The sequence below is a fragment of the Schizophyllum commune genome, assembly GCF_000143185.2.
Source record: "Schizophyllum commune H4-8 unplaced genomic scaffold SCHCOscaffold_15, whole genome shotgun sequence".
Taxonomy (NCBI): Eukaryota; Fungi; Basidiomycota; class Agaricomycetes; order Agaricales; family Schizophyllaceae; genus Schizophyllum; species Schizophyllum commune.
Window position 1 is genome coordinate 216,162 of NW_026089552.1, and position 23,783 is coordinate 239,944.

General features: G+C 59.5%; 13 protein-coding genes across 13 annotated transcripts; 4 read left to right on the forward strand and 9 right to left on the reverse strand.

Moving 5' to 3' along the window:
* Window positions 1-232: 232 nt before the first annotated feature.
* SCHCODRAFT_02593308 (uncharacterized protein) lies at window positions 233-962 on the reverse strand (the record flags this gene model as incomplete). Its single annotated transcript, XM_003026727.3, has 5 exons — window positions 606-962; window positions 522-555; window positions 427-466; window positions 338-376; window positions 233-276 (listed from the first exon to the last, which is right to left on the reverse strand). The coding sequence occupies exons 1-5, from the start codon at window positions 725-727 to the stop codon at window positions 233-235; spliced, it is 279 nt and encodes a 92-aa protein (XP_003026773.1). The 5' UTR covers window positions 728-962.
* On the forward strand, window positions 950-1,602 carry SCHCODRAFT_02118700 (uncharacterized protein). Its single transcript, XM_050341850.1, has one exon. The coding sequence runs from the start codon at window positions 1,096-1,098 to the stop codon at window positions 1,438-1,440; it is 345 nt and encodes a 114-aa protein (XP_050197241.1). The 5' UTR covers window positions 950-1,095; the 3' UTR covers window positions 1,441-1,602.
* Window positions 1,603-2,234: 632 nt separating this feature from the next.
* SCHCODRAFT_02643800 (uncharacterized protein) lies at window positions 2,235-2,889 on the reverse strand (the record flags this gene model as incomplete). Its single annotated transcript, XM_050346356.1, has 2 exons — window positions 2,235-2,269; window positions 2,430-2,889. One exon carries the CDS (start codon window positions 2,887-2,889, stop codon window positions 2,509-2,511), a length of 381 nt encoding a protein of 126 aa, XP_050197242.1. The 3' UTR covers window positions 2,235-2,269; window positions 2,430-2,508.
* A 1,046-nt stretch (window positions 2,890-3,935) lies between these two features.
* On the forward strand, window positions 3,936-5,080 carry SCHCODRAFT_02118744 (uncharacterized protein). Its single transcript, XM_050341851.1, has 4 exons — window positions 3,936-4,314; window positions 4,376-4,778; window positions 4,826-4,985; window positions 5,033-5,080. Exons 1-3 carry the CDS (start codon window positions 4,011-4,013, stop codon window positions 4,866-4,868), a joined length of 750 nt encoding a protein of 249 aa, XP_050197243.1. The 5' UTR covers window positions 3,936-4,010; the 3' UTR covers window positions 4,869-4,985; window positions 5,033-5,080.
* Window positions 5,081-6,199: 1,119 nt separating this feature from the next.
* SCHCODRAFT_02681675 (snare-like protein) lies at window positions 6,200-7,531 on the reverse strand. Its single transcript, XM_003026728.2, has 2 exons — window positions 7,261-7,531; window positions 6,200-6,953 (listed from the first exon to the last, which is right to left on the reverse strand). Exons 1-2 carry the CDS (start codon window positions 7,457-7,459, stop codon window positions 6,700-6,702), a joined length of 453 nt encoding a protein of 150 aa, XP_003026774.1. The 5' UTR covers window positions 7,460-7,531; the 3' UTR covers window positions 6,200-6,699.
* Window positions 7,490-8,945, forward strand: SCHCODRAFT_02643808 (uncharacterized protein; the record flags this gene model as incomplete). Its single annotated transcript, XM_050346357.1, has 2 exons — window positions 7,490-7,877; window positions 7,930-8,945. 2 exons carry the CDS (start codon window positions 7,490-7,492, stop codon window positions 8,688-8,690), a joined length of 1,149 nt encoding a protein of 382 aa, XP_050197244.1. The 3' UTR covers window positions 8,691-8,945.
* On the reverse strand, window positions 8,623-9,464 carry SCHCODRAFT_02753467 (uncharacterized protein; the record flags this gene model as incomplete). The annotated part of the gene is made up of 3 exons (XM_050347277.1): window positions 8,623-8,826; window positions 8,885-9,237; window positions 9,425-9,464. Coding segments are annotated over 3 exons (436 nt in total), but the record flags the coding sequence as incomplete, so codon positions are not given.
* Window positions 9,465-9,566: 102 nt separating this feature from the next.
* On the reverse strand, window positions 9,567-10,417 carry SCHCODRAFT_02520110 (uncharacterized protein; the record flags this gene model as incomplete). Its single annotated transcript, XM_050343443.1, has 2 exons — window positions 9,567-9,666; window positions 10,167-10,417. Coding segments are annotated over 2 exons (351 nt in total), but the record flags the coding sequence as incomplete, so codon positions are not given.
* Window positions 10,418-11,049: 632 nt separating this feature from the next.
* Window positions 11,050-11,442, forward strand: SCHCODRAFT_01070877 (uncharacterized protein; the record flags this gene model as incomplete). Its single annotated transcript, XM_050340973.1, has 1 exon — window positions 11,050-11,442. A coding segment is annotated over one exon (393 nt), but the record flags the coding sequence as incomplete, so codon positions are not given.
* Window positions 11,443-12,157: 715 nt separating this feature from the next.
* Window positions 12,158-12,810, reverse strand: SCHCODRAFT_02643811 (uncharacterized protein; the record flags this gene model as incomplete). Its single annotated transcript, XM_050346358.1, has 2 exons — window positions 12,158-12,190; window positions 12,351-12,810. One exon carries the CDS (start codon window positions 12,808-12,810, stop codon window positions 12,430-12,432), a length of 381 nt encoding a protein of 126 aa, XP_050197248.1. The 3' UTR covers window positions 12,158-12,190; window positions 12,351-12,429.
* A 3,163-nt stretch (window positions 12,811-15,973) lies between these two features.
* On the reverse strand, window positions 15,974-17,272 carry SCHCODRAFT_02557103 (snare-like protein). Its single transcript, XM_003026729.2, has 3 exons — window positions 16,996-17,272; window positions 16,528-16,746; window positions 15,974-16,476 (listed from the first exon to the last, which is right to left on the reverse strand). Exons 1-3 carry the CDS (start codon window positions 17,192-17,194, stop codon window positions 16,406-16,408), a joined length of 489 nt encoding a protein of 162 aa, XP_003026775.2. The 5' UTR covers window positions 17,195-17,272; the 3' UTR covers window positions 15,974-16,405.
* A 1,160-nt stretch (window positions 17,273-18,432) lies between these two features.
* On the reverse strand, window positions 18,433-19,673 carry SCHCODRAFT_01163781 (uncharacterized protein; the record flags this gene model as incomplete). Its single annotated transcript, XM_003026730.3, has 4 exons — window positions 18,433-18,612; window positions 18,670-18,986; window positions 19,043-19,055; window positions 19,448-19,673. The coding sequence occupies 4 exons, from the start codon at window positions 19,671-19,673 to the stop codon at window positions 18,605-18,607; spliced, it is 564 nt and encodes a 187-aa protein (XP_003026776.1). The 3' UTR covers window positions 18,433-18,604.
* Window positions 19,674-19,782: 109 nt separating this feature from the next.
* Window positions 19,783-21,376, reverse strand: SCHCODRAFT_02593319 (uncharacterized protein; the record flags this gene model as incomplete). Its single annotated transcript, XM_003026731.3, has 8 exons — window positions 19,783-19,867; window positions 20,040-20,172; window positions 20,223-20,286; window positions 20,348-20,386; window positions 20,437-20,476; window positions 20,532-20,565; window positions 20,616-20,801; window positions 21,336-21,376. The coding sequence occupies 6 exons, from the start codon at window positions 21,374-21,376 to the stop codon at window positions 20,243-20,245; spliced, it is 384 nt and encodes a 127-aa protein (XP_003026777.1). The 3' UTR covers window positions 19,783-19,867; window positions 20,040-20,172; window positions 20,223-20,242.
* Window positions 21,377-23,783: the final 2,407 nt, after the last annotated feature.

Sequence of the window (23,783 nt, forward strand, 5' to 3'; positions counted from 1 at the left end):
ACTCACCAGGACATGACTGCAGGGTCATCTGGTCGGGGTGGGTAGGGTGGAGAGGAACGAGGTCGGTAGGATAGTGATGCAGCGGTCACTAAGTTAGTGATGGTGAGGTCACTAAAATAGTAGACTCGCGGTCACTAAAGTAGTGGTGGCGCGGTCACCAAACTAGTAAAGCCAATCAGTAAACGAGTGAATAGGCAGTGGGCACGACGCACCTAACCAATAATCCCGAGGGTCACTGGACCTCGAAGTACAGCCCACTGGGCCTCAAAGCGCGATCTATAGAGAACAAAAGATAATCAGCAATCGCCCTCAAAGCGTCGGAAGAGGGGGTACTCACGAAATAGCATAGAAACGAGATTGCATTCAGAGAACCAGACTGGGGAAAGCGGTCAGCATCAGGTAGGGAAAGAGCGAGCAAAGACGAACCTAGGGTAGGTGTATAGGAGACAGTAATTGGGTAGATAAACTGGAAATCGAGGTGTCAGTAAGGATGTATAAGAGGCGAGGTAGAGCGTGCTTACCGGATAGTAAGGACGAGACGGAATCCAAAGACCCCTGCAAAATGCGTCAGGAAGAGGGATAGAAGAAGACAGGGATAGACGCACCCTCGACCAGGACGTAGGATAACTGAACGAGTGTTGAGCGAAGGTGAAGTAGTAGCGAAAGGAGGGATAGGACGAGTAGGAGGAGGTAGGAGGAGGGAAGGGAAGGATAAGAACCTGACCATCGCTTTCCCCTCGCCCTGGCTCTTATACCCATCCCCACCTCCCGACCCGAGCAGCAGCCCCGCACTGCCGCCGACCCGAGCAGGCGCGGTCGATTATCCGTGTACGTGAGCGCAGAAGATTCGGGGAGGGCGCCTTCGTGCAACCTTCCCTCCCTCGATGCGACTCCGCCGTCGATGCGCGCCCGCCCGCGTCGTACGTCAGTGCAAGCCAAAAGTGAATAGAGAGCTTACCTTTAGTATATCCTGACGGAATGTGGCGCACCCCGCCCCGCGGACGAAGATCAGTGCAGAGACAGAGGTATTGAGCGTCTATTAGTGTATGGCGCGAGTTCTCCGGCGGATACGCAGTAGGAGACGCCTTCTGTTATATGACAACCTCACGTCCAACACGCCCGCGACCCGAGAAAATCGACCCCGCGGCCAAAATCCAACACCGCGCTCCCAACCCCGTGACTTCGGCGCAAAGTCCTTTTCGGGCAGGCCTTGAGCGCCGCGAAGGCAGCGCGCGCGTCGACTGCCCATGCCCTGCGCCGAGCTCGCCGAAATTTCAGAAAACATCCACCGAGGTCCTGAGCACGTGCTTCAGCAAGAACCAGAGCCCAGAACACACGCCAAACGCACCCTTTCGCGGAGGGAGGCGATCTTCAATATGCCGTCTTCAACTCTACTCGAGTGCGACGGCAGCGCAGCGTCCGCTGCGCCACACGAGCTAGTGCAGCACGTGTTCGGCTCAAGGGTGACAGCGGATGGGGGCGAAGATTGGGAGGATGAGAGTGGAAGATTGGGGGAAGGGTGAAGTGGGGGCGGACGAGTTCCGCTGGCTGGAAAGCGTATTCAGCCGACGAGCGCGGTCGAGCGAGCTTGGGATTACGTTGAGGAAAATTCTCAGTCGAATGCGGGGAGAGCTTCGTAGCGGGATGTGCTCAGGACGCGTTCAAGTTGAACTCGTTCTCTGCGCGTCTGGTAGTGCTCAGTGTTGAGCAGAGCGCGCAGATATAGCCCGGAAAATGATCTGGAAGGCAATGAGCCATATTTGCGACATTTCAACCGCGAGAGAGACACCCTGGAGCTTCGGGTTGGTCGCTCGAATTCGCGCGGCTCGGGATCTACCCGATTGGGAAGGCCTTGAGTACGCAAAAGGCAGCGCGCCGCAGGCGCGCGCTGAGCTCGCCGAGGCCCCCACCCACCGAGCTCGCGCACCCCGCAAAATTCATATCCGAGATCCCCGCGCCACCGAGCGTATATTCCGGGTGTTCTCGCGTCGAATGCGCAATGGAGACACAGTGGAATTCAAAGGAACATCGTACCGCCGATCCTGCGAAGGCAGCGTGCGTCTCCGCGCCTCCGCTGAAGCTTCCGCACCTGGATCCGAGTACGTGTGAGCTTGGCGTACTCGGGGTGACAGCAGAAACGCACCTGGAAGGGCGGAAGATGCGCAGCAGCCAGGAGGTTCGTTTTGCACGAGTGTGGGATTGCGAGCTTGCCGTACGTCGCGCGGGCGGCGTGACGGCATCCTCGGCCTCGTGTCAGCCGATATAATCGCTGCTCAAAATTTGGGGAGATGGGGTGGAAGATTCGGCAGGGGGTGAGGTGGTAGTGGTCGAGGAGGGGGTGGTCAGTAACACAGCGCGCAGGCGTCGAGAGCTCACCAAGCGTCCTGATCCTCATGAGGATATGTACCACATTATGTCTGTATACTCACTTCCTTGATTTGCGCCCAGAAGGAGGCGCAGTAGGCGGCCCAAAAGCGACGCCACATATTCAAATCACCCTTGTTTGCGCTATGGCACTCTATCCGCGGCGCGGAGGACGGGGGTCGATATACAAAACCTGCTCAGAATCAATTTCCGCATCGATTTTGTTCGGGAGGTATTTTTGGGTGGGTGCGCAAGAAATGGAGGGGAAGACGTCGAGTTCTGCATGCAAAGCAGCTCGACGTTCAGAAACGATAAGTCAGAACGTAGATCTCGCCCATCGTAACTTTGGGGCCGCATTCTGAAGAGATGGGAGGTATGTTTTGATGGTATAGGACCCATCGCTAGCGCGAATCTTGTCTGCTGCGACCTTGACGACGTTGGGGAGCGTCGCTTGCGACCTTTTCGTGAGTTGAGGCAGGCCGAGAGATCCCCTCGAGTTCGTAGCTCGTAGATGAGTGCAGTCATGTATTGCGAGCAGTTTGGCGTTGTTTCCGAGGCGGGGGATGGCCGCGATGCATGAGAGTCGAGGTCAAGATGCAGAACGCGGGCGCTCGGACAGGGCGGTCCGACTCCCGGTCCCTGATTGGCGGCGCCACAATTGCCGTCCGTCTTGTCCGCAACCACCACTATCGACGCCGGCGAGTATCCGCGGGCACTGAGAGGTCCCTTGATCTTTTTATTCCACTTCTACAACATGAATGCACACCAACCCTTTGCCTTCCGAGCCCAAGACAACCCCGCTCATCGAATTGAACTCAAACTCAGGTGACGTGTAGTCCGATAATAATATCCGGTCCCGAGGGCGACCTTAGATCTGCGCTACCGTCACCGCGACTGGGACGGCCTTCTAGCGCCGTACCTAGCGAAGCATCCAATTACGACGGCTATTGAGCCCATTCCGGAAAGCCTTCACGAGCTCGACCGCCCTGCCTCATTCTCTCCAATCGCGGGCTTTTTCAGTAGTTCCCGGTGAATCGAGCGCTTGTTCCTTATTGTATCGCGCGACTGAGATCGAGAAAGCGACGATACTGACCTTGGCACTGCGCACTCGTCGCCAGAACAGGCAGACTCAGCGCAATGAAATGTGCGAGGGCAGCGCTCTCGTATCGCATGTCCGCCGCCGCGAGTAAACTAACTCTTACGTATCGTAATAGGTTTCCTAAGGCTGCGGAAGAGCGTCGAAAATAGACGAGTGGGAGATGGAAGATCCACGCGAGTAGGTGAGTATCTCCATCCGTCGACGGTGCGGCTCGCGCTTCTGGTGAGCGCGGCATTCCTCGAGGAAGCTAAGCCGCTCGCCTCGCTTTCAGCGCGCCGAGGTTGGAGTACCAAGCGTGCACGAACGGGTTGCAGGTGACCTGCGAGTCGGATCGCGGGTCAGGCGGCGTGAATTCGGTATGTACAATCCTTCTTCATATGTCAGCAGCTCGAACTGACTCGGCAGTGTGTTAGGCAGCACGGGCAGCAGCTGCGGAGATGTCTCCGCTTCCAGCAGAGGCAGCACGCGGCGACAGCCCCCAAAAGCATAACCCTCAAGAAGGTTTCACGGAAGCGAAGGGGGCGGGCATGCGGCACTGCCGATTGCGATGTCGTACGTCCGAAATTTTTGCTTACGGCGCGGCCTTATATACTCGGCCGCGATCAAGACCGTAAGTGTTTTCCCTCCTCTCGCGGCCCCGCGCTACCGTCCACTCCCCACAGCCCTCGGCCTCGGCCTCGCTCTCGTCCTCCGCTTCCGCTCATCGCTGCGTCCGACCTACTGCGCACTCGCACGACGAGCTGTTGAGTGGGTGTATCAACGGCTCAACGGTTCTCCCTCCAGCACCCTTCGCGTTGCTGGTCGACGGCCGGCAAGCGCGAGACGTGCGAGCATCACCCTGGCGTCGCCAGGTACGTGTGTGCTTTGTCCTTCTCGACACGAGCCTGAGGCTAACAACTTGCTTACTTTTAGGCCCATTTTCTGTCGACATTCATGACGGCAAAATGCACATTGCGACGTCGATCGATCCGAGGCCCGCGCGGGAATTCCTCGCAAAGCACTGCGAGATGACCGACGTCGGGAGGGGGGCACGGGCGGCGCGACGGCGCGACGGCGCGAAGCGCCGTCACAAACGCTCAGGCTCATTCACATGGTGCGTTAATTGGTCATGTTCGACCCCATTTCCTGACGCTTTTTCAGGTATTCTGCGCGCGCTTTCAGATGCAGAACTTTTGCGTTTTGACGCGAAATGCGCCGAGGGCCGCGCGGAAGTCTCTAGCAGAACGCCGCGAGCTCAGCAACGCGAGGGAGGGGGCATGGACACGGCGGCGGCGGCGCGGAGCGCCGCCTTCTTCGCGTCGTGCAAGGCCCTGAGGTGTGTTTCATGTCCCTCGCTACCTCCATTTCCTGACGATTCTGAAGGGGTTTTAGGCGCCCCTCCAGATGCAAAACTTTTGCATTTTGATGCGAAATGCGCTGAGGGCCGCGCGGGAATCTCTAGCGGAATGCCGCGAGGTCATAGACGCGGGGAGGGAGCACGGACGCGGCGGCGGCGCGGAGCGCCGCCTTCTACGCTCTTGAGGTGTGTTCTACGCCTCTCAAAACCTCCATTTCCTGACGATTTTGAAGGGGTTTTAGGCGCGCCTCCAGATGCAAAATCGGCGCATTTTGACGTCAAATGCGCTGAGGTCCGCGCGGGAATCCCTAGCGGACCGTTGCGAGTGTCTCAGTGTGGGGGAGGGGGCAGAGGCGGGGGCGGCGCGAAGCGCCGCCTTGCGTGACTCTCACTGTGCTCGAAGTGCGTGTTCTCCGGTATCTCAGCGCACGATTACTGACGCTTTTCTGCAGGTTTTCTTCGCCCTTCAGACCGCAAGAACGTCGCGCCTCGCCGTCAAAAACGCCGAGCTTCGCGCGGGGCCCCCTGGCGAAGTGATGCAATCTTGACTGGGAGGAGGAGGGGCGGCACGCGCGCGATCGCGGCGGGAGCGCCGCGCTTCACCGTTCTCACTTCCGGCAATCTCACCCTTCTCACTTCCGGCAATCTGCCTGGGTGCTTATAGACGACTGGTCGCCCGGCGCGCATGGGTGAGCGCATCTACTCGTCCTTAGCATCCCTTCACTAACTCTTTTTCAGACCGCCCTCGCAGCTCAAGTGCCCCCCCCCCCCCCCGCCATCCCCGCGCCACGCCCGGCGGAGCACAAGTCATCGCAACCCATCCCCCTACGCGATGGGTATATGTATTTTCGTCCGGCGAGCAGAGGTGAGCGCAGCTTATTCTTATTCCACACCCTCCCTTCATCCCCCTACCGCTCCTTCTCGTTCGCACCTCCCCTTCCTCCTCCCTTCCCCCACTGCTCCTCCCCCCTCCCCCCGTTCCTATGAGTTAGACTTTGACTTGACCATTTCTCACCGCCCCCTTCGCTCGTGCATTGTACCCTTCACTGACCCTTTTCCAGGATTATCCCTGCGCTTCCGAAGGTGTTTTCGTCCCGCCACCAGTCCGTCCTTCGACCCTTACTCCCTTCCTTCGCTCTCGCCTCCCCCGAGCGAGGGTAAGGGCACCCCCTGCACCTCCCTCTTGTGTAGACAGCATGACCTGCCCCCTTTTCTGCAGGAGGGGCACGTTGACGAGCACGTAGTGTACTTGTACTCGACTTGTCCTCGTTTACCATTGCAATGCAAGATCCCGTTTGACTTGTAACGAAGGCCTCTTGCTTGAAATCGATTCCCTTGACTTCAATGAAAGCTTGCGTTCACTCGAACTTGCCGAACTCATTTGTGGCAACAACTCATTTGTGGCAAAGGGATTGTATTGCAGCTACCCTACGTACAGGCGGGGAACGTGTCGAGAGAAGGGGCGGGTGGCGCAGCGCCACCAAAGGTTAGCAAGGGCAAAGCGGGGGAGGAGGGGAGAGGGAGGGCAGTGGACGGCGGCGAGGGGGGCGCAGCGACAAGGAAATCGAGACGCAGACAGATACGCACCACCCCCACCCACCGCCCAAGTCTGAGCGCGAACGGAGCACGCCGCCGAGCAGAACCAAGGCGGTTCAGCGCATACCCCAGCCCGGCGATACGGTCACATAGCACCCGTCCGCGTCGGACTGCCAAACCGCCCTCCGCCGACTGAGAATGCGGAATAGACCGCGCGCGTCCCCTCCCCCGGCCTGCCTCTATGAACAAGAAGTGGCCGGCGACGTTTTGCGCGTCGAACGCGCCCACTCCCGCGTCGCTGCGAGCAGAAACCAGAATTGTCACGTGATGCAAAGGACGCACTTGCCTTCACCACCCACCACCGTCACTCCAACCGAAAGCGAAGGGTACGCGGGCGAGCTGTGACCCGCCACCCGCGCCGGATCTTGAGCTTGACCGTGATCGGCGCGCGGTAGCCAAAGTCCATGACCTCGTCGAGCAGCTCGTAGATGATGACAAAGTTGTCCCGGATCGACTCCTCCTCGAGCTCCTTGAAGTACTCGACGAGCACCTGCGAGAGGCGGTGGAGGAAGAGGATGATCTCGGCCGCATTGGAGTTGCGCTTGGAGAGGGCGAGGACTGGGGGTGGGGTTCGTTAGCGGGAGGTCAGGATGGGTGCGTGGCGCGTAGAATGCCGAGGGGAAACAGGAGGGGGAGGGGTCGACGGTAGGAGGAGCGAGTGATACCGGTGTGAATGGATACGCTGGAGAGTTTGGGGCCGCCGTCGGATGGAGGAGTCGTGAGGACGGTTGATAGCAAGCAGCAAAGGCGGACACGCGCCTCGTCCAGACCATGAGATCTCCCCTTGCCTTCCCACCTCATCCTCCCCCGTCCCACCGTGTCTCCAGCCTCCCCCTATTCGGTACGCAGCCCGCCAAACACTCACGATAGAGATTCGAATGACGGATGTGCATGTAGTTGATGCCCTGCGCAGAGATGCACGGCGTCACCTGCTGGCCTTCCTCCTCAAGGTCGAGCACCAGCGGGAGAAAGCGCTCGACGTAAGACGCGGGCACGTCGTCGCGATACGAGCGCTGGATGAGGGGCTTGCCCTTGAGGTCGAGTATCGCGATGAGGCTGGCCATCGCGGCGGGAGACAACACGCTGATGGGCGCATGCGTGCCGACGATCGCGTGATGTCACTGCTTGCCTTCGCCCATCTCTACTGCCACCCCCAAGCATACGTCCCCCAAGCATCGCCGCCTCGTCCTTCCCACCCACGCCCAGTCCACTCCCCTCATCTCTCGACCGACTCGACCGACCCAGACAGCCAGTCAGCCAGCCAGCCAGCCACTCAAGCCCGCCCGCATAACACGCGTCCTCCTCCCGCCTGCTGCCTACCGCCGCGTCATCCGCGCTCCCCCGTCCTGCGCCAGATGACGCGTCTGCCCTGCCCGTCGCATAAGAAGCCGGTACGCGTCCGATCGACGTCGACGCGCGCCCCTCGCGTTGACGTTCTTGCCCGAGCCCGCCCGCGATCGCTGACTGCGGCGCATACACAAGGTGAGCAATCGCCGTAGATCCGACTCACTATATGCTAACATTCCCGCTCTAGTCTATCGCCCTACGCCTTCCCGCAGCCGCGCATCAACACCGCCGCCTCTCACCTCTACCCCACCCGCGTCCCCTCCTCCACCTCCCACGACGCCCTGCCGCCTTCGACATCGCCATAGCCACGTCATCAAGCCCCCGAAGGACGTCCCTAACCCCCTCCTCCTCCTCCTTCCCTACCCTCCCCCTTCCCTTCCCCCGCCTGATCCCATCCTATCCTCTCTCTTCTCGCACCTCCTCACTACCTACCCATACCTTTCCCGCCACCCTACCCCGTTCCTTTCGCGCGACCCCTACCCCTCTCGTCCCTCCCCTCCCTCTCCGTTACCGCCCTACCCCCACCTTCCTTTCGCGCCACTATACCCCTCCCCCTCCCGCTTTTCGTACCATCCTCCCTCCCTCTTCCCTCCCTTCTCGCGCTTCCCCCCTTCCCCTTCGCGCTTCGCCCCTCCCTGCCTATCTTCGCTCCCCCTCCTCTCGTTGTTCACGCGACCCCCTTCCCTCCCTTCCCCCCTTCGTTCCGAGCCCCTTACCCTCACCCTCACCCTCACCCTACCCCTTACCCCTACCCCACATCTCCCCACACCCTTCGTGCTAACCCCTTACCCTTCTCGCCCTTCTCGCCCTTCTCGCCCCTCCCCCTTCTCGCCCCTCCCCTCTTCTTACCCCCACCCCCCCTCCGCTCCCCTCCCCCCTTCTCGCCCCCCTCCCTTCGTGCTAACTCCCTCCCCCCCCTCCCACCTACCCTCTCCCCTCCCCTTCTAGCACGACGACGCGCGCGGCCGAGCTTACTAAGCGCGGCGGGGGTCAGTCGTCGGTCGAAGGGAGTCAGTCGTCTAGTCGAAGGGGGTCAGACGTCTAGTCGAAGGGGGTCAGACGTCGGTCGAAGGAGGTCAGTCGTCTAGTCGAAGGGGGTCAGTAATCCCGTCAAAGCGGTTGGGATAGGGAGGGGGGCTTACCTTCGGTGCGGTCCCAGTCGGAGTCGGCGGCGGTGGGGAGAGTAGGGGTCGGTGGCGAAGGGTGGGTGGGGTGGGGTCCGTGCGAGGGTGGGACTTGAAGTCCGCACGAAGGGTGGGGTCCGCGCGAGGGGTGGGGTTCGACATCGGCCGGTCGTGTTCAACGTCGGCCGGTCGCGTTCGACATGGGGGCCGGGTAGGGTAGTTGTCGTGGGGTAGCGGAGGTGGTCCAGTAGGCCCCTCGTTCGTAGTCGAGTAGCCCCCTCGTACGTAGTCGAGTAGCCCCTCGTTCGTACTCGAGTAGCCCCCTCGTACGTAGTCCAGTAGCCCCCTCGTCCGTAGTCACGTAGACAGCCCTGCAATACAACGTCAGTAATCCCTTCGTAGCCGGGTGAGGGAGCGAGATAATGACTGATCACGTCGGGGGAGATTAGTGACTGACGGGGCGAGCGAGGCTAGTGACTGACTGGGCGAGGGAGATGAGTGACTGACCGAGCGAGCGAGGCTAGTGACTGACCACGTCGGGGGAGATGAGTGACTGACCGAGCGAGCGAGGCTAGTGACTGACCACGTCGGGGGAGATAATGACTGACCACGTCGGAGGAGATTAGTGACTTACCACGTCGGGGGAGGCTAGTGACTGACCTGGGCGAGCGAGGCTAGTGACTGACCACGTCGGGGGAGATTAGTGACTGACCGAGTGGGAGGAGATTAGTGACAGACAGACCGAGGTGGGGGACCCGGGAGGGGCGAGTCGGCGAGGGAGGGGAGGGTCAGTAAAGTAGCTAACGGGCCAGGGCAGTAAAGTAGAAAGCAGGTAAGTGAAGTAAACAACAGCGCGAGATCAGTACACCGCACGAGCGAAATCAGTACACCGCGCGAGATCAGCACACCGCGCGAGATCAGTACACTACACTATGCGAGATCGGTACACTACACTACGCGAGATTGATAGTAGTTAGCTCAAAGTCAAAGATCAGTAAGACTTGTAAGTCGAACATCAGTACACTACACTACGCGAGATCAGTAAACCGACTCTTAAGTCGAACATCAGTAAACCGACTCTTAAGTCGAACATCAGTAGTAACCGACTCGAAGTCGAACATCAGGTAACCGACTCAAAGTCGAATTCGCGAAGATCAGTACGATCAAGATCGAACGGCAGCGGGTTCTCGCTCGGGTGCGAGGGGGATGGGAGGTGTAGTGAGTGGGTAGGAATAGACAGTCGCGTCGTGTACTAAGCCTCGGAGCGCGGTCAACCGAGTCAAGCGCAGCCTGCTAGAACAAAAAACGATCAGTAATCGCCCTGGAAGCGCCAGGGGGAGTGCACTCACCAAAGAAACACAATGCCGGGATTGCATTCAAGAGTAAAGACTGGGAAAAGCGGTCAGCATGGGCGTAGGTGAGGAGGGAGGAGGACGGTGAGGAAGGGAGGGGGGACGGTGATGAGGGAGGGAGGACGAACCTAGGGTAGGTGTATAGGGGACGATAAGCGAGTAGATGAACTGGAAAGCGAAGCGTCAGTAAGGACACATAGGAGGCGAAGCGTCAGTAAGGACACATAGGAAACGAGGCAGAGCGCGGCGCTTACCGAGTACTAGTAAAGACAAGGTACAAGTAAATACCCCTGCAAAGCGCGTCAGTCATAGAGAGAAGGAAGGGTTGGATTCGACGTACCTCGACCAAGACATAGTATCACTAAATGAAGAAGCAGAGGAAAGGTATGATAGGAGGGGATGGGTGATAGGAGGGGAGGGGAAGGAGGGAGAGGAACCTGACCATCGCTTCCCCCTCGCCCTGACTCTTATACTCGTCCCCACCACCCGGCCCGAGCAGCAGCCCCGCACTGCCGCCGACCCGAGCAGGCGCGGTCGATTATCCGTGTACGTGAGCGCGGAAGATTCGGGGAGGGCGCCTTCATGCAACCTTCCCTCCCTCGATGCGGTGCCGCCGTCGATGCGCGCCCGCGTCGCACGTCAAGCACACACCAGAAACGAAGTGAAAGCATGCATTAAGCAGATCCTAACTCCGGAATGTGGCGCACCCCGCGCCGCGGACGGGGGTCAGTGCGGGCACGGTGTTGAGTATGTCTCTGTGAATGGCGCGAGTTCTCCGGCGGATACGCAGTAGGGGACGCCTTCTGTTAGCTGACAACCTCACGTCCAACACGCCCGCGACCCGAGAAAATCGTTCCCGCGGCCAAAATCCAACACCGCGCTCCCAACCCCGTGACCTCGGCGCAAAGTCCTTTTCGGGCAGGCCTTGAGCGCCGCGAAGGCAGCGCGCCCGTGCCCTGCGCTCAGCTCGCGGAAATTTCAGAAAAAATCCACCGAGGTCCAGAGCACGTGCTCCAGCAAGAATCAGAGCCCAGAACACACGCCAAACGCACCCTTTCGCGGAGGGAGAGGATCTTCAACGTGCCGTCTTCAACTCTACTCGAGTGCGACGGCAGCGCAGCTTCCGCTGCGCCACACGAGCTAGTGCAGCACGTGTTCGGCTCGCGGGTGACAGCGGATGGGGGCGAAGATTGGGAGGAGGAGAGTGGAAGATTGGGGGAAGGGTGGAGTGGGGGCGGACGAGTTCCGCTGGTTGTAGAGCGTATTGAGCCGACGAGCGCGGTCGAGCGAGCTTGAGATTACTTTGAAAACAATTGAAAGTCAAATGCGGGGAGAGCTTCGTAGCGGGATGTGCTCGGGACGCGTTCAAGTTGAACTCGTTCTCTGCGCGTCTTGTAGCGCCCAGCGTTGAGCAGAGCGCGCAGATATAGCCCCAAACCAATCTGGAATGGTTTGAGCCATATTTGCGACATTTCGACGGCGAGAGAGACACCCGGGAGCTTCGGGTTGGTCGCTCGAATTCGCGCGGCTCGGGATCTACCCGATTGGGAAGGCCTTGAGTACGCAAAAGGCAGCGCGCCGCGGGCGCGCGCTGAGCTCGTCAAACCCCCGCCGATAGGGCTCGCGCACCCCGCAAAATTCATCTCCGAGATCCCCGCGCCACAGAGCGTATATTCCGGGTGTTCTCGCGTCGAATGTGCAATCAGAATACGACAGAATTCCAAGGGACATCGTGCCCCGCAATTCTGCGAGGGCAGCGTGCATCTCCGCGCCTCCGCTGAAGCTTCCGCACATGGACCCGAGCACGTGTGAGCTTGGCGTACTCGGGGTGACAGCAGAAACGCACCTGGAAGGGCGGAAGATGCGCAGCAGCCAGGAAGTTCGTTTTGCACGAGTGTGGGATTGCGAGCTTGCTGTACGTCGCGCGGGCGGCGTGACAGCATCCGCGGCCTCGTGTCAGCCGATCTAATCGCTGCTCAACATTTTGGGAGATGGGGTGGAAGATTCGGCAGGGGGTGAGGTGGTAGTGGTCGAGGAGGGGGTGGTCAGTAACACAGCGCGCAGGCGTCGAGAGCTCACCAAACGTCGCAATCCTCATGAGGATATGCACCACATTATGTCTGTATACTCACTTCCTTGATTTGCGCCCGGAAGGAGGCGCAGTAGGCGGCCCAAAAGCGACGCCACATATTCAAATCACCCTTGTTTGCGCTATGGCACTCTATCCGCGGCGCGGAGGACGGGGGTTGATATACAAAACCTGCTCAGAATCGAAATCCGCATCGATTTTGTTCGGGAGGTATTTTTGGGTGGGTGCGCAAGAAATGGAGGGGAAGACGTCGAGTTCTGCATGCAAAGCAGCTCGACGTTCCGAAACGATAAGTCAGAACGGAGATCTCGCCCATCGCAACTTTGGGACTGCATTCTGAAGCGATGGGAAGCATTCTTTGATGGTATACGACCCATCGCTGGGGCGCATCTCATGTGCTGCGACCTTGACGACGTTGGGGAGCGCATCTTGCGACCTTTTCGTGTGTCGAGGCAGCCTGAGAGCTCCCCTCGCGTCCGTAGCTCGTAGATGAGTGCAGTCATGTATTGCGAGCAGTTTGGCGTTGATTCCGAGGCGGCGGACGGCCGCGATGCATGAGAGTCGAAGTCAAGATGCAGAACGCGGGCGCTCGGACAGGGCGGTCCGGCACCCGGTCCCTGATTGGCGGCGCCACAATTGCTGTCCGTCTTGTCCGCAACCATCACTATCAACGTCGGCGAGTATCCGCGGGCACTGAGAGGTCCCTTGACCTCTGTATTCCACTTCTACAACATGAATGCACACCAACCCTTTGATTTTCGAGCCCAAGACAACCCCGCTCATCGAGTCCAACCTAAGCTCAAGTGACGTGACTCCGACAAGAATACCCGGTCCCGAGGGCGTGCTGAGATCTACGCTACCGTCACCGCGACTAGACCGGCCTTCTAGCGCCGTACCTCGCGAAGTAGCCAATTACGACCGCTATTGAGCCCATTCCGGAAAGCCTTCACGAGCTCCACCCGAGCGGGCGCTCAGCCCCATTCCCTCAAATTGCGGGCTTTTGAGCGTTTCCTGGTGAGTCGAGCGCCTGTTTCTCGTCGAATTCCATCACTGGATACGAAGACTGCGAGAATTCTGACCTTGGCAGTGTGTATTCACTGCCAGAACAGGCAAACTGACCGTGATGAGATGGGCGAGGGCAGCGCGCTCTCGCCCGCTCCCGTGTCGCATTTCCGCCTCCGCGAATAGACTAACCCTTACGTGTCGCATCAGGCTTTCGAAAGGCGCGGAAGGGCGATGGAAGGAGACGAGCGGGGCGTGGACGATTCGGGTGAGTAGCTACGTATCCCCATCCCTGATTGGCGTGTCCCGCGCTGCCGACGAGTGCGGCGTTGTTTGAGGAAGCTAACGGCACGACGTGCTCTAAGATCTCGTCGGGTACCCAGTGCGCTGCAAGCGGTCAAGAGGGGAGTTCAATGGCAATGGTACGTTGGACGAGCACAAGGCGCATGTCATGTGGCGTGAATTAAGCATGTTCCTCTACATTTCATGTCGGCGGTTTGAACAGACTGAGCAGTGATGCGCAGGCGGCAGCCGCGGAGATGCCCCCGCCACTTGCAGATGCAGCACGCGGCGGCATCCCTCAAAAGGATATTCCGTCAAGAAAAGCCTAAAGGAAGCGAAGGGGGTGTGTATGAGGAGCGGCCGATTGCAAGCCGGATTTCGTACGTCCGAAATTTTCGCTTACGACACGACCTTATATACTCGGTCGCGACCAGGGTTCTGAGCACTTTCCCTCCTCCCGCGCGCTTGTCACCCTCGACTTACGGCCGCCTTCTTCCTCACCCGCCCCCGCTCCTCTCCCTCCACTTCTGCTCACTGTCGCGTGAAGGACCTCAACGAACTGCGCGTTCGCACGGAAGACTGGTAAGTGGGTATACCATGTTCTTGTCGACCACGACTGATGTTTTTTCAGCGCCCTCGCGTCGTCGATAGACAGTCAACAAGCACGACGCGCTCGAGGAGATTGAGGTCTCGAGCAGCATATCGCCGTCAGGTACGTGTCCTGCCTTCTGCGGGCGAGCCTTGAGCTGACAGTCCGCTCCACTTTAGGCTGATTTTCCGTCGACGGCCAAGACCGAAAAATGCACATTTGGACGTCAATTGCGCTGAGGTCCGCGCGGGAATTTCTAGCGGAACGCCGCGACTTCAATGGCGTCGGGAAAGGGGCACGGGAGCGGCGACGGCGCGAAGCGCCGTCGCACATGCTCAAGCTCATTCTCAAGGTGATCTCATTCATCCTTGTTGAGGCCATTCTCTGACGCTTTTGTAGGCTCTTCGAGGGCGCCTTTAGATGCAGAACTTTTACATTTTGACGCGAAATGCGCCGAGGGCCGCGCGGGAATCTCTAGCAGAACGCCGCGAGCTCAGCAACGCGAGGAAGGGGGCACGAACTCGGCGGCAGCGGCGCGGAGCGCCGCCTTCTTCGCGTCGTGTAGGGCCTTGAGGTGCGTTTCATGTCCCTCGCTACCTCCATTTCCTGACGATTTTCAAGGCTTTTGAACGCCCCTTCAGACGCAAAATCGGCGCATTTTGACGTCAAATGCGCTGAGGTCCGCGCGGGAATCCCTAGCGGACCGTTGCGAGTGGCTCAGCGTGGGGGAGGGGGCAGAGGCGGGGGCGGCGCGTAGCGCCGCATTGCGCGAGTCTCCTTGAGGTCGAGGTGCGTGTTGTCTAGTATCTCAGCACTCAATTACTGACGCTTTTCTGCAGGTTTTCTGCGCCCTTCAGACCGCAAGAACGACGCGTCTCGCCGTCAAAACGCCGAGCTTCGCGCGGGGCCCGCTGGCGAAGTGATGGAATCTTGACTGGGAGGAGGAGGGGCGGCACGCGCGCGATCGCGATCGCGGCGGGAGCGCCGCCCTTCACCCTTCTTACTTCCGACAATCTGGCTGGGCGTTTATAGACGACTTGTCGCCCGGCGCGCATGGGTGAGCGCATCTACTCATCTCGCTAACTCTTTTTCAGACCGCCCTCGCACCTTTAGTGGCCCTCGCGCCACGTCCGGCAGCGCGCGCAAGTCATCGCAACCCATCCCCCTACGCGATGGGTATATGTATTTTCGTCCGGCGAGCAGAGGTGAGCGTAGCTTCCTCCCTTCCTCCCTTCCCTCCCCTCTCCCCCTCCCGCTCCTTCTCGCTTGCACCTCCCCCTCCTCCTTCCCCCACTGCTCCTCTCCCCTCCCCCCCCGTTCTCACGACTTTGACTTTGACTTGACCATTTCTCACCGCCCCCTTCGTTCGTGCATTGTACCCTTCACTGACCCTTTTCCAGGATTGTCCCTGCGCTTCCGAAGGCGTTTTCGTCCCGCCTCCAGTCCGTCCTTCGACCCTGACCCCCTTCCTTCGCTCTCGCCTCCCCCGAGCGAGGGTAAGGGCACCCCCTGCACTTCCCTCTTGAGTAGACAGCATGACCTGCCCCCCTTTTCTGCAGGAGGGGCACGTTGACGAGCACGTAGTGTACTTGTACTCGACTTGTCCTCGTTTACTATTGCAATGCAAGATCCCGTTTGACTCGTCATGATGGTCTCAATTGAAGCACTTGCCTTAAGACCCTTGACTCAAACTCGCTGAACTCATTTGTGGCAACAACTCATTTGTGGCAAAGTGATTGTATTGCAAGCTACGCTACGTACAGGCGGGGAACGTGTCGAGAGAAGGGGCGGGTGGCGCAGCGCCACCAAAGGTTAGCAAGGGCAAAGCGGGGGAGGAGGGGAGAGGGAGGGCAGTGGAGGGCAGTGAGGGGGGCGCAGCGACAAGGAAATCGAAATGTAGACAGATACGCACCACCCGCACCCACCCCCCAAGTCTGAGCGCAAACGGAGCACGCCGGCGAGCAGAACAGAGGCGGCTCAGCGCATACCCCAGCCCGGCGATATGGTCACATAGCACCCGTCCGCGTCGGACTGCCAAACCCGCCTCCGCCGACTGAGAATGCGGAATAGACCGCGCCTGTCCCCTCCGCCGGCCTGCCTCTATAAACAAGAAGTGGCCGGCGACGTTTTGCGCGTCGAACGCGCCCACTCCCGCGTCGCTGCGAGCAGAAACCAGAAATGTCACGTGATGCAAACGACGGACTTGCCTTCACCACCCACCACCGTCACTCCATCCGAAAGGGAAGGGTACGCGGGCGAGCTGTCACCCGCCACCCGCGCCGGATCTCGAGCTTGTCTGATTCTTGGATCGCGGGCCGGTTGGTTAAGTATAGGGAGGACGAAGCACAGGAAGGAGAGGCGAGGGCAGCCCACTCACTCTTGCTCTCCGTCGTCTGCGGGTAGCCAAAGTCCATGACCTCGTCGAGCAGCTCGTAGATGATGACGAAGTTGTCCCGGATCGACTCCTCCTCGAGCTCCTTGAAGTACTCGACGAGCACCTGCGACAGGCGGTGGAGGAAGAGGATGATCTCGGCCGCATTGGAGTTGCGCTTGGAGAGGGCGAGGACTGGGGGTGGGGTTCGTCAGTGGAAGTTCAGGATGGGTCTGTGGCGCGTAGAACGGCGGGGAGGAACAGGAGGGGGCGGGGTCGACAGTAGGAGGAGGAGTCGTGAGGACGGTTGATACCAAGCAGCAAAGGCGGACACGCGCCTCGTCCAGACCATCAGATCTCCCCTTGCCTTCCCACCTCATCCTCCCCCGTCCCACCGTGTCTCCAGCCTCCCCCTATTCGGTACGCAGCCCGCCTGACACTCACGATACAGATTCGAATGTCGGATGTGCATGTAGTTGATGCCCTGCGCGGAGATGCACGGCGTCACCTGCTGGCCTTCCTCCTCAAGGTCGAGCACCAGCGGGAGGAAGCGCTCGACGTAAGACGCGGGCACGTCGTCGCGATACGAGCGCTGGATGAGGGGCTTGCCCTTGAGGTCGAGTATCGCGATGAGGCTGGCCATCGCGGCGGGAGACAACAGGCTGATGGGCGCATGCGTGCCCACGATCGCGTGATGTCATTGTCACTGCTTGCCTTCGCCCATCTCTACTGCCACGCCCAAGCATCGCCGCCTCGTCCTTCCCATCCACGCCCAGTCCACGACCCGACCGACTCGGCCAGCCAGCCAGTCAGCCAGTCAGTCAGCCACTCAAGCCCGCCCACCCGCCTGCTGCTTACCGCCGCGTCATCCGCGCTCCCGCCGCCGTCGTCCCGCGCCAGATGACGCGTCCGCGCTGCCCGTCGCATAAGAAGCCGGTTCGCGTCCGATCGACGTCGACGCGCGCCCTCCCGTTGTCGTCGCTGTTGCCCGAGCCCGCCCGCGATCGCTGCCTGCGGCGCATACACACGGTGAACAAACCTCGCATATCCGACTCACTATATGCTAACATTCCCCCTCTAGTCTATCCCCTACGCCTTCCCGCAGCCGCGCGTCAAGACCACCGCCTCGCGCCTCTCCGCTATCCGCCCCGCCCGCGTCCCCTCATCCGCCTCCCACGGCGCGCTGCCGCCTTCGACATCGCCATAGCCACGTCATCAAGCCCCCGAAGGACGTCCCTAACCCCCTTTCACTCCTTCCTCACCCTCCCCCTTCCCTTCTCACGCTCGATCCCACCCCACACCTCTCTCTTCTCGCACCTCCTCACTACCTACCCATACCCTTTCCCGCCACCCTACCCCATTTTTTTCGCGCGTCCCCTACCCCTCTCGTCCCACCCCCTCCCCTTCGTTACTGGGCTACCCTCTCCCTCCTTCAGCACCACTACCCCGACCCTCCTTCCGCACCACTGCGCCCCTCTTCCCTCCCCTCTCGCGCTTCGCCCCTCCCTCCCTATTTTTCCCTCCCCCTTTTCTCGTTATTCACGCGACCCCTTCCCTCCCTTCCCCCCTCCGTTTTCGACCGCCCCTCCCCCCTACCCCCCTCCGCTTTCGACCGCCACCCTTTCCATCTCGCATCACTCCTCCCCCTCCCCATTTCGCATCGCTCCTCCCCCCTCCCCTTCGTTCCGAGCCCCTTACCCTCACCCCACATCTCCCCCCTCCCCTCTTCTCACCTCCACCCCTCATCTCCCCCACCCTTCGTGCTAACCCCCTTCCACCTCCCCCTTCTCGCCCCTCCCCCTCTCTCACCTCCCCCTTCTCGCCCCTCTCGTTTCTCGCCTCCCCCCCTTCCTACTTATCCCGTCCCCCCCTTCCCACCTACCCTCTCCCTTCCCCCTTCTAGCACGACGGCCCGCGCGGCCGAGATTACTAAGCGCGGCGGGGGTCAGTCGTCGGTCGAAGGGGGTCAGTCGTCGGTCGAAGGAGGTCAGACGTCTAGTCGAAGGAGGTCAGGCATCTGGTCGAAGGGGTTCAGACGTCTAGTCGAAGGGAGTCAGGCATCTAGTCGAAGGGGTCAGGCATCTAGTCGAAGCGGTTGGGATAGGGAGGGGGGCTTACCTTCGGTGCGGTCCCAGTCGGAGTCGGCAGCGGGTAGGGTCGGGTCTGCGCAGGGGGTGGGGTCCGCGCGGGGGGTGTGCGGGTCAACGTCGGCCGGTCGCGTGCGACGTGGGGGGTCGGGTAGGGCAGTTGTCGTGGGGTAGCGGAGGTGGTCGAGTAGGCCCCCCGTACGTAGTCGACCAGCCCCCTCGCACGTAGTCGAGTAGGCCCCTCGTTCGTAGTCGGTCCAGTAGCCCCCTCGCACGTAGACGCGTAGATATCCCTGCAATACAACGTCAGTAATCCCTTCGTAGACGGGCGAGGGAGCGAGATAGTGACTGACCACGTCGGGGGAGATTAGTGACAGACCGAGGGAGCGAGGCTAGTGACTGACCGAGGGAGCGAGGCTAGTGACAGACCACGTCGGGGGAGATTAGTGACTGACCACGTCGGGGGAGGCTAGTGACTAACCACGTCGGGGGAGATCAGTGACAGTCAGACCGAGGTGGGGGATCCGGGAGGGGCGAGTCGGCGAGGGAGGGGAGGGTCAGTAAAGTAGCTAACAGGCCAGGTAAGTAAAGTAGGTAACGGGCCGGGTCAGCAACGTAGCTAACAGGCCGGGTCAGCAATGTAGAAGGCAGGGCGAGATCAGTACACTACACTACGCGAGATTGATAGTAATTAACTCGAAGTCAAAGATCAGTAAGGCTTGTAAGTAGGAGATCAGTAAACCGACTCGAAGTCGAATTCACGAAGATCAGTACGATCACTACCCATCATCACTAAAACCACTACCCACCATCACTAAACTCGTCCACCGCCACCCGAGTCAGCAAAAATCCCCAACCCGGCCCGCAAGATCGAACGGCAGCGGGTTCTCGCTCGGGTGCGAGGGGGAGGGGAGGTGTAGGTGAGGGGTGAGGTGTAGGTGAGGAGGGTAGGAGAGGGGGAGGTAGAAGCGTACGAAATTGGAAAGGAAGAGTAGCAAAGTGAGTTAGAAGCGTACGAAAGTGGATCAGAACCATACGAAAGTGAATCAGAAGAGTAGGAAAGTGAATCAGAACAGTAGAAAAGTGAATCAGAAGCGTAGGAAAGCGTATCAGAAAAGTAGCAAAGTGAATTATAACAGTAGAAATCAAGTAGAACGAGTAGGAAAATGCAGAAGAGCGTCCATAAATGGACAAGAGGGCGCGGAAGGCGAGGGGAGGTGACAAAAGGGCTGGGGAAGTAGTAGAAGGCGGTGGAAAAATAGTAAACGGCGAGGAAAAATAGCAGAAGGCGAGGAGAAATAGAGGAAGGTGGAGGACAAATAGTAATTAGCGAGGAAAAATAGTATAAGGCGGTGGAAAATGCTCAAGACGAGCAAAAGATACGGAAAGGCAAGGACTCACCAGGACATGACTGCAGGGTCATCTGGTCGGGGTGGGTAGGGTGGAGAGGAACGAGGTCGGTAGGATAGTGATGCAGCCGTCACTAAGTTAGTGATGGAGAGGTCACTAAAGTAGTGATGGCGCAGTCACTAAACTAGTAAAGCCAATCAGTAAACGAGTGAATAGGCAGTCGGTGCGACGCACCTAACCAATAATCCCGAGGGTTACTGGCCCTCGAAGCGCAGCCCACTGAGCCTCAAAGTGCGGTCTATAGAGAACAATAGATAATCAGCAATCGCCCTCAAAGCGTCGGAAGAGGGGGTACTCACGAAATAGCATAGAAACGAGATTGCATTCAGAGAACCAGACTGGGGAAAGCGGTCAGCATCAGGTAGGGAAAGAGCGAGCAAAGACGAACCTAGGGTAGGTGTATAGGAGACAGTAATTGCGTAGATAAACTGGAAATCGAGGTGTCAGTAAGGATGGATAAGAGGCGAGGTAGAGCGTGCTTACCGGATAGTATGGACGAGACGGAATCCAAAGACCCCTGCAAAATGCGTCAGTAAAAGGGATAGAAGAAGACAGGGATAGACGTACCCTCGACCAGGACGTAGGATAACTGAACGAGTGATGAGCGAAGGTGAAGTAGTAGCGAAAGGAGGGGTAGGACGAGTAGGAGGAGGTAGGAGGAGGGAAGGGAAGGATAAGAACCTGACCCTCGCTTTCCCCTCGCCCTGACTCTTATACTCATCCCCACCACCCGACCCGAGCAGCAGCCCCGCACTGCCGCCGACCCGAGCAGGCGCGGTCGATTATCCGTGTACGTGAGCGCGGAAGATTCGGGGAGGGCGCCTTCGTGCAACCTTCCCTCCCTCGATGCGGCTCCGCCGATGATGCGCGCCCGCGTCGCACGTCAAGCACACACTAAAAACGAAACGAAAGCTTGCATTATAATAAGCAGATCCTGACGGAATGTGGCGCACCCCGCGCCGCGGACGAGGGTCAGTGCGGACACGGTGTTGAGTGTGCATGTGCGTCACTCGCGAGTTCTCCGGCCGGTGCGCAGCTGGAGACGTCTGCTACTAGCTCACAACCTCACGTCCGACGCGCCCGCGACCCGGAAAAATCGTTCCTGCGGCCAAAATCCAACACCGCGCTCCCAACCGCGTGACCTCGGCGCAAAGTCCTTTTCGGGCAGGCCTTGAGCGCCGCGAAGGCAGCGCGCCCGTGCCCTGCGCCGAGCTTGCGGGAATTTCAGAAAACATTCAACGAGGTCCAGAGCACGTGCTTCAGCAAGAATCAGAGCCCAGAACACACGCCAGATGCACCCTTTTGCGGAGGGAGGCGATCTGCAACATGCCGTCTTCAGCTCTGCTCGAGTGCGACGGCAGCGCAGCTTCCGCTGCGCCACACGAGCTAGTGCAGCACGTGTTCGGCTCGCGGGTTACAGCGGATGGAGGCGAAGATTGGGAGGAGGAGAGTGGAAGATTGGGGGAAGGGTGGAGTGGGGGCGGACGAGTTCCGCTGGTTGTAGAGCGTATTCAGCCGACGAGCGCGGTCGAGCGAGCTTGAGATTACGTTGAGGAAAATTCTCAGTTGAATGCGGGGAGAGCTTCGTAGCGGGATGTGCTCAGGACGCGCTCAAGTTGACCTCGTTCTCTGCATGTCTTGTAGTGCCTGCCGTTGAGCAGAGCGCACAGATATAGCCCCAAACTAATCTGGAATGGTTCGAGCGATTTCTCAACATTGACGACCGCGAGAGAGACACCCGGGAGCTTCAGGCTGGTCGTTCGAGTTCGCGTGGCTCGGGATTTACCCAATTGGGAAGGCCTTGAGTACGCAAAAGGCAGCGCGCCGCAGGCGCGCGCTGAGCTCGCCGAGGCCCCCACCCACCGAGCTCGCGCACCCCGCAAAATTCATCTCCGAGATTCCCGCGCCACCGAGCGTATATTCCGGGTGTTCTCGCCTCGAATGCGCAATGGGAATGTATTTGAACTGATAGGGACATCGTGCCCGCGGCTCTGGGAGGGCAGCGCGCTCCTCCGCGCCTCCGCTGAAGCTTCCGCATCTGGACCCGAGCACGTGTGAGCTTGGCGTACTCGGGGTGACAGCAGAAACGCACCTGGAAGGGCGGAAGATGCGCAGCAGCCAGGAGGTTCATTTTGCACAAGCGTGGGATTGCGAGCTTGCCGTACGTCGCGCGGGCGGCGTGACGGCATCCGCGGCCTCGTGTCAGCCGATCTAATCGCTGGACAAAATTTGGGGAGATGGGGTGGAAGATTCGGCAGGGGGTGAGGTGGTAGTGGTCGAGGAGGGGGTGGTCAGTAACACAGCGCGCAGGCGTCGAGAGCTCACCAAGCGTCCTGGTCCTCATGAGGATATGCACCACATTATGTCTGTATACTCACTTCCTTGATTTGCGCCCGGACGGAGGCATGATGGGCGGCCCAAAAGCGACGCCACATATTCAAATCACCCTTGTTTGCGCTATGGCACTCTATCCGCGGCGCGGAGGACGGGGGTTGATATGCAAAACCTGCTCAGAATTGGAATCCGCATCGATTTTGTTCGGGAGGTATTTTTGGGTGGGTGCGCAAGAAATGGAGGGGAAGACGTCGAGTTCTGCATGCAAAGCAGCTCGACGTTCAGAAACGATAAGTCAGAACGGGGATCTCGCCCATCGCAACTTTGGGACTGCATTCTGAAGAGATGGGAGGCATGTTTTGATGGTATACGACCCATCGCTGGGGCGCATCTCATGTGCTGCGGCCTTGACGACGTTGGGGAGCGTAACTTGCGACCTTTTCGTGAGTTGAGGCAGGGAGAGAGATCCCCTCGAGTTCGTAGCTCGTAGATGAGTGCAGTCATGTATTGCGAGCAGTTTGGCGTTGTTTCCGAGGCGGCGGACGGCCGCGATGCATGAGAGTCGAGGTCAAGGTGCAGAACGCGGGCGCTCGGACAGGGCGGTCCGACTCCCGGTCCCTGATTGGCGGCGCCACAATTGCCGTCCGTCTTGTCCGCAACCATCACTATCAACGTCGGCGAGTATCCGCGGGCACTGAGAGGTCCCTCGACCTCTGTATTCCACTTCTACAACATGAATGCACACCCACCCTTTGCCTTTCGAGCCCAAGACAACCCCGCTCATCGAATTGAACTCAAACTCAGGTGACGTGTGGTCCGACAATAATATCCGGTCCCGAGGGGCGACCTTAGATCTGCGCTACCGTCACCGCGACTGGGACGGCCTTCTAGCGCCGTACCTAGCGAAGCAGCCAATTACGACGGCTATTGAGCCCATTCCGGAAAGCCTTCACGAGCTCGACCGCCCTGCCTCATTCTCTCAAATCGCGGGCATTTTGGGTAGTTCCCGGTGAATCGAGCGCTTGTTCCGTATTATATCGCGGGACTGAGATCGAGAAAGCGACGATACTGACCTTGGCACTGCGCACTCGTCGCCAGAACAGGCAGACTCAGCGCAATGAAATGTGCGAGGGCAGCGCTCTCGTATCGCGTGTCCGCCGCCGCGAGTAAACTAACTCTTACGTATCGTAATAGGTTTCCTAAGGCCGCGAAAGAGCGTCGAAAATGGACGAGTGGGAGATGGAAGATCCAGGTGCGTAGGTGAGTATCTCCATCCGTCGACGGTGCGGCTCGCGCTTCCGGTGAGCGCGGCATTCCTTGAAGAAGCTAAGGCGCTCGCCTCGCTTTCAGGGCGCCGAGGGTGGAGTACCAAGCATGTAGGGACGGGTTGCAGGTGACCTG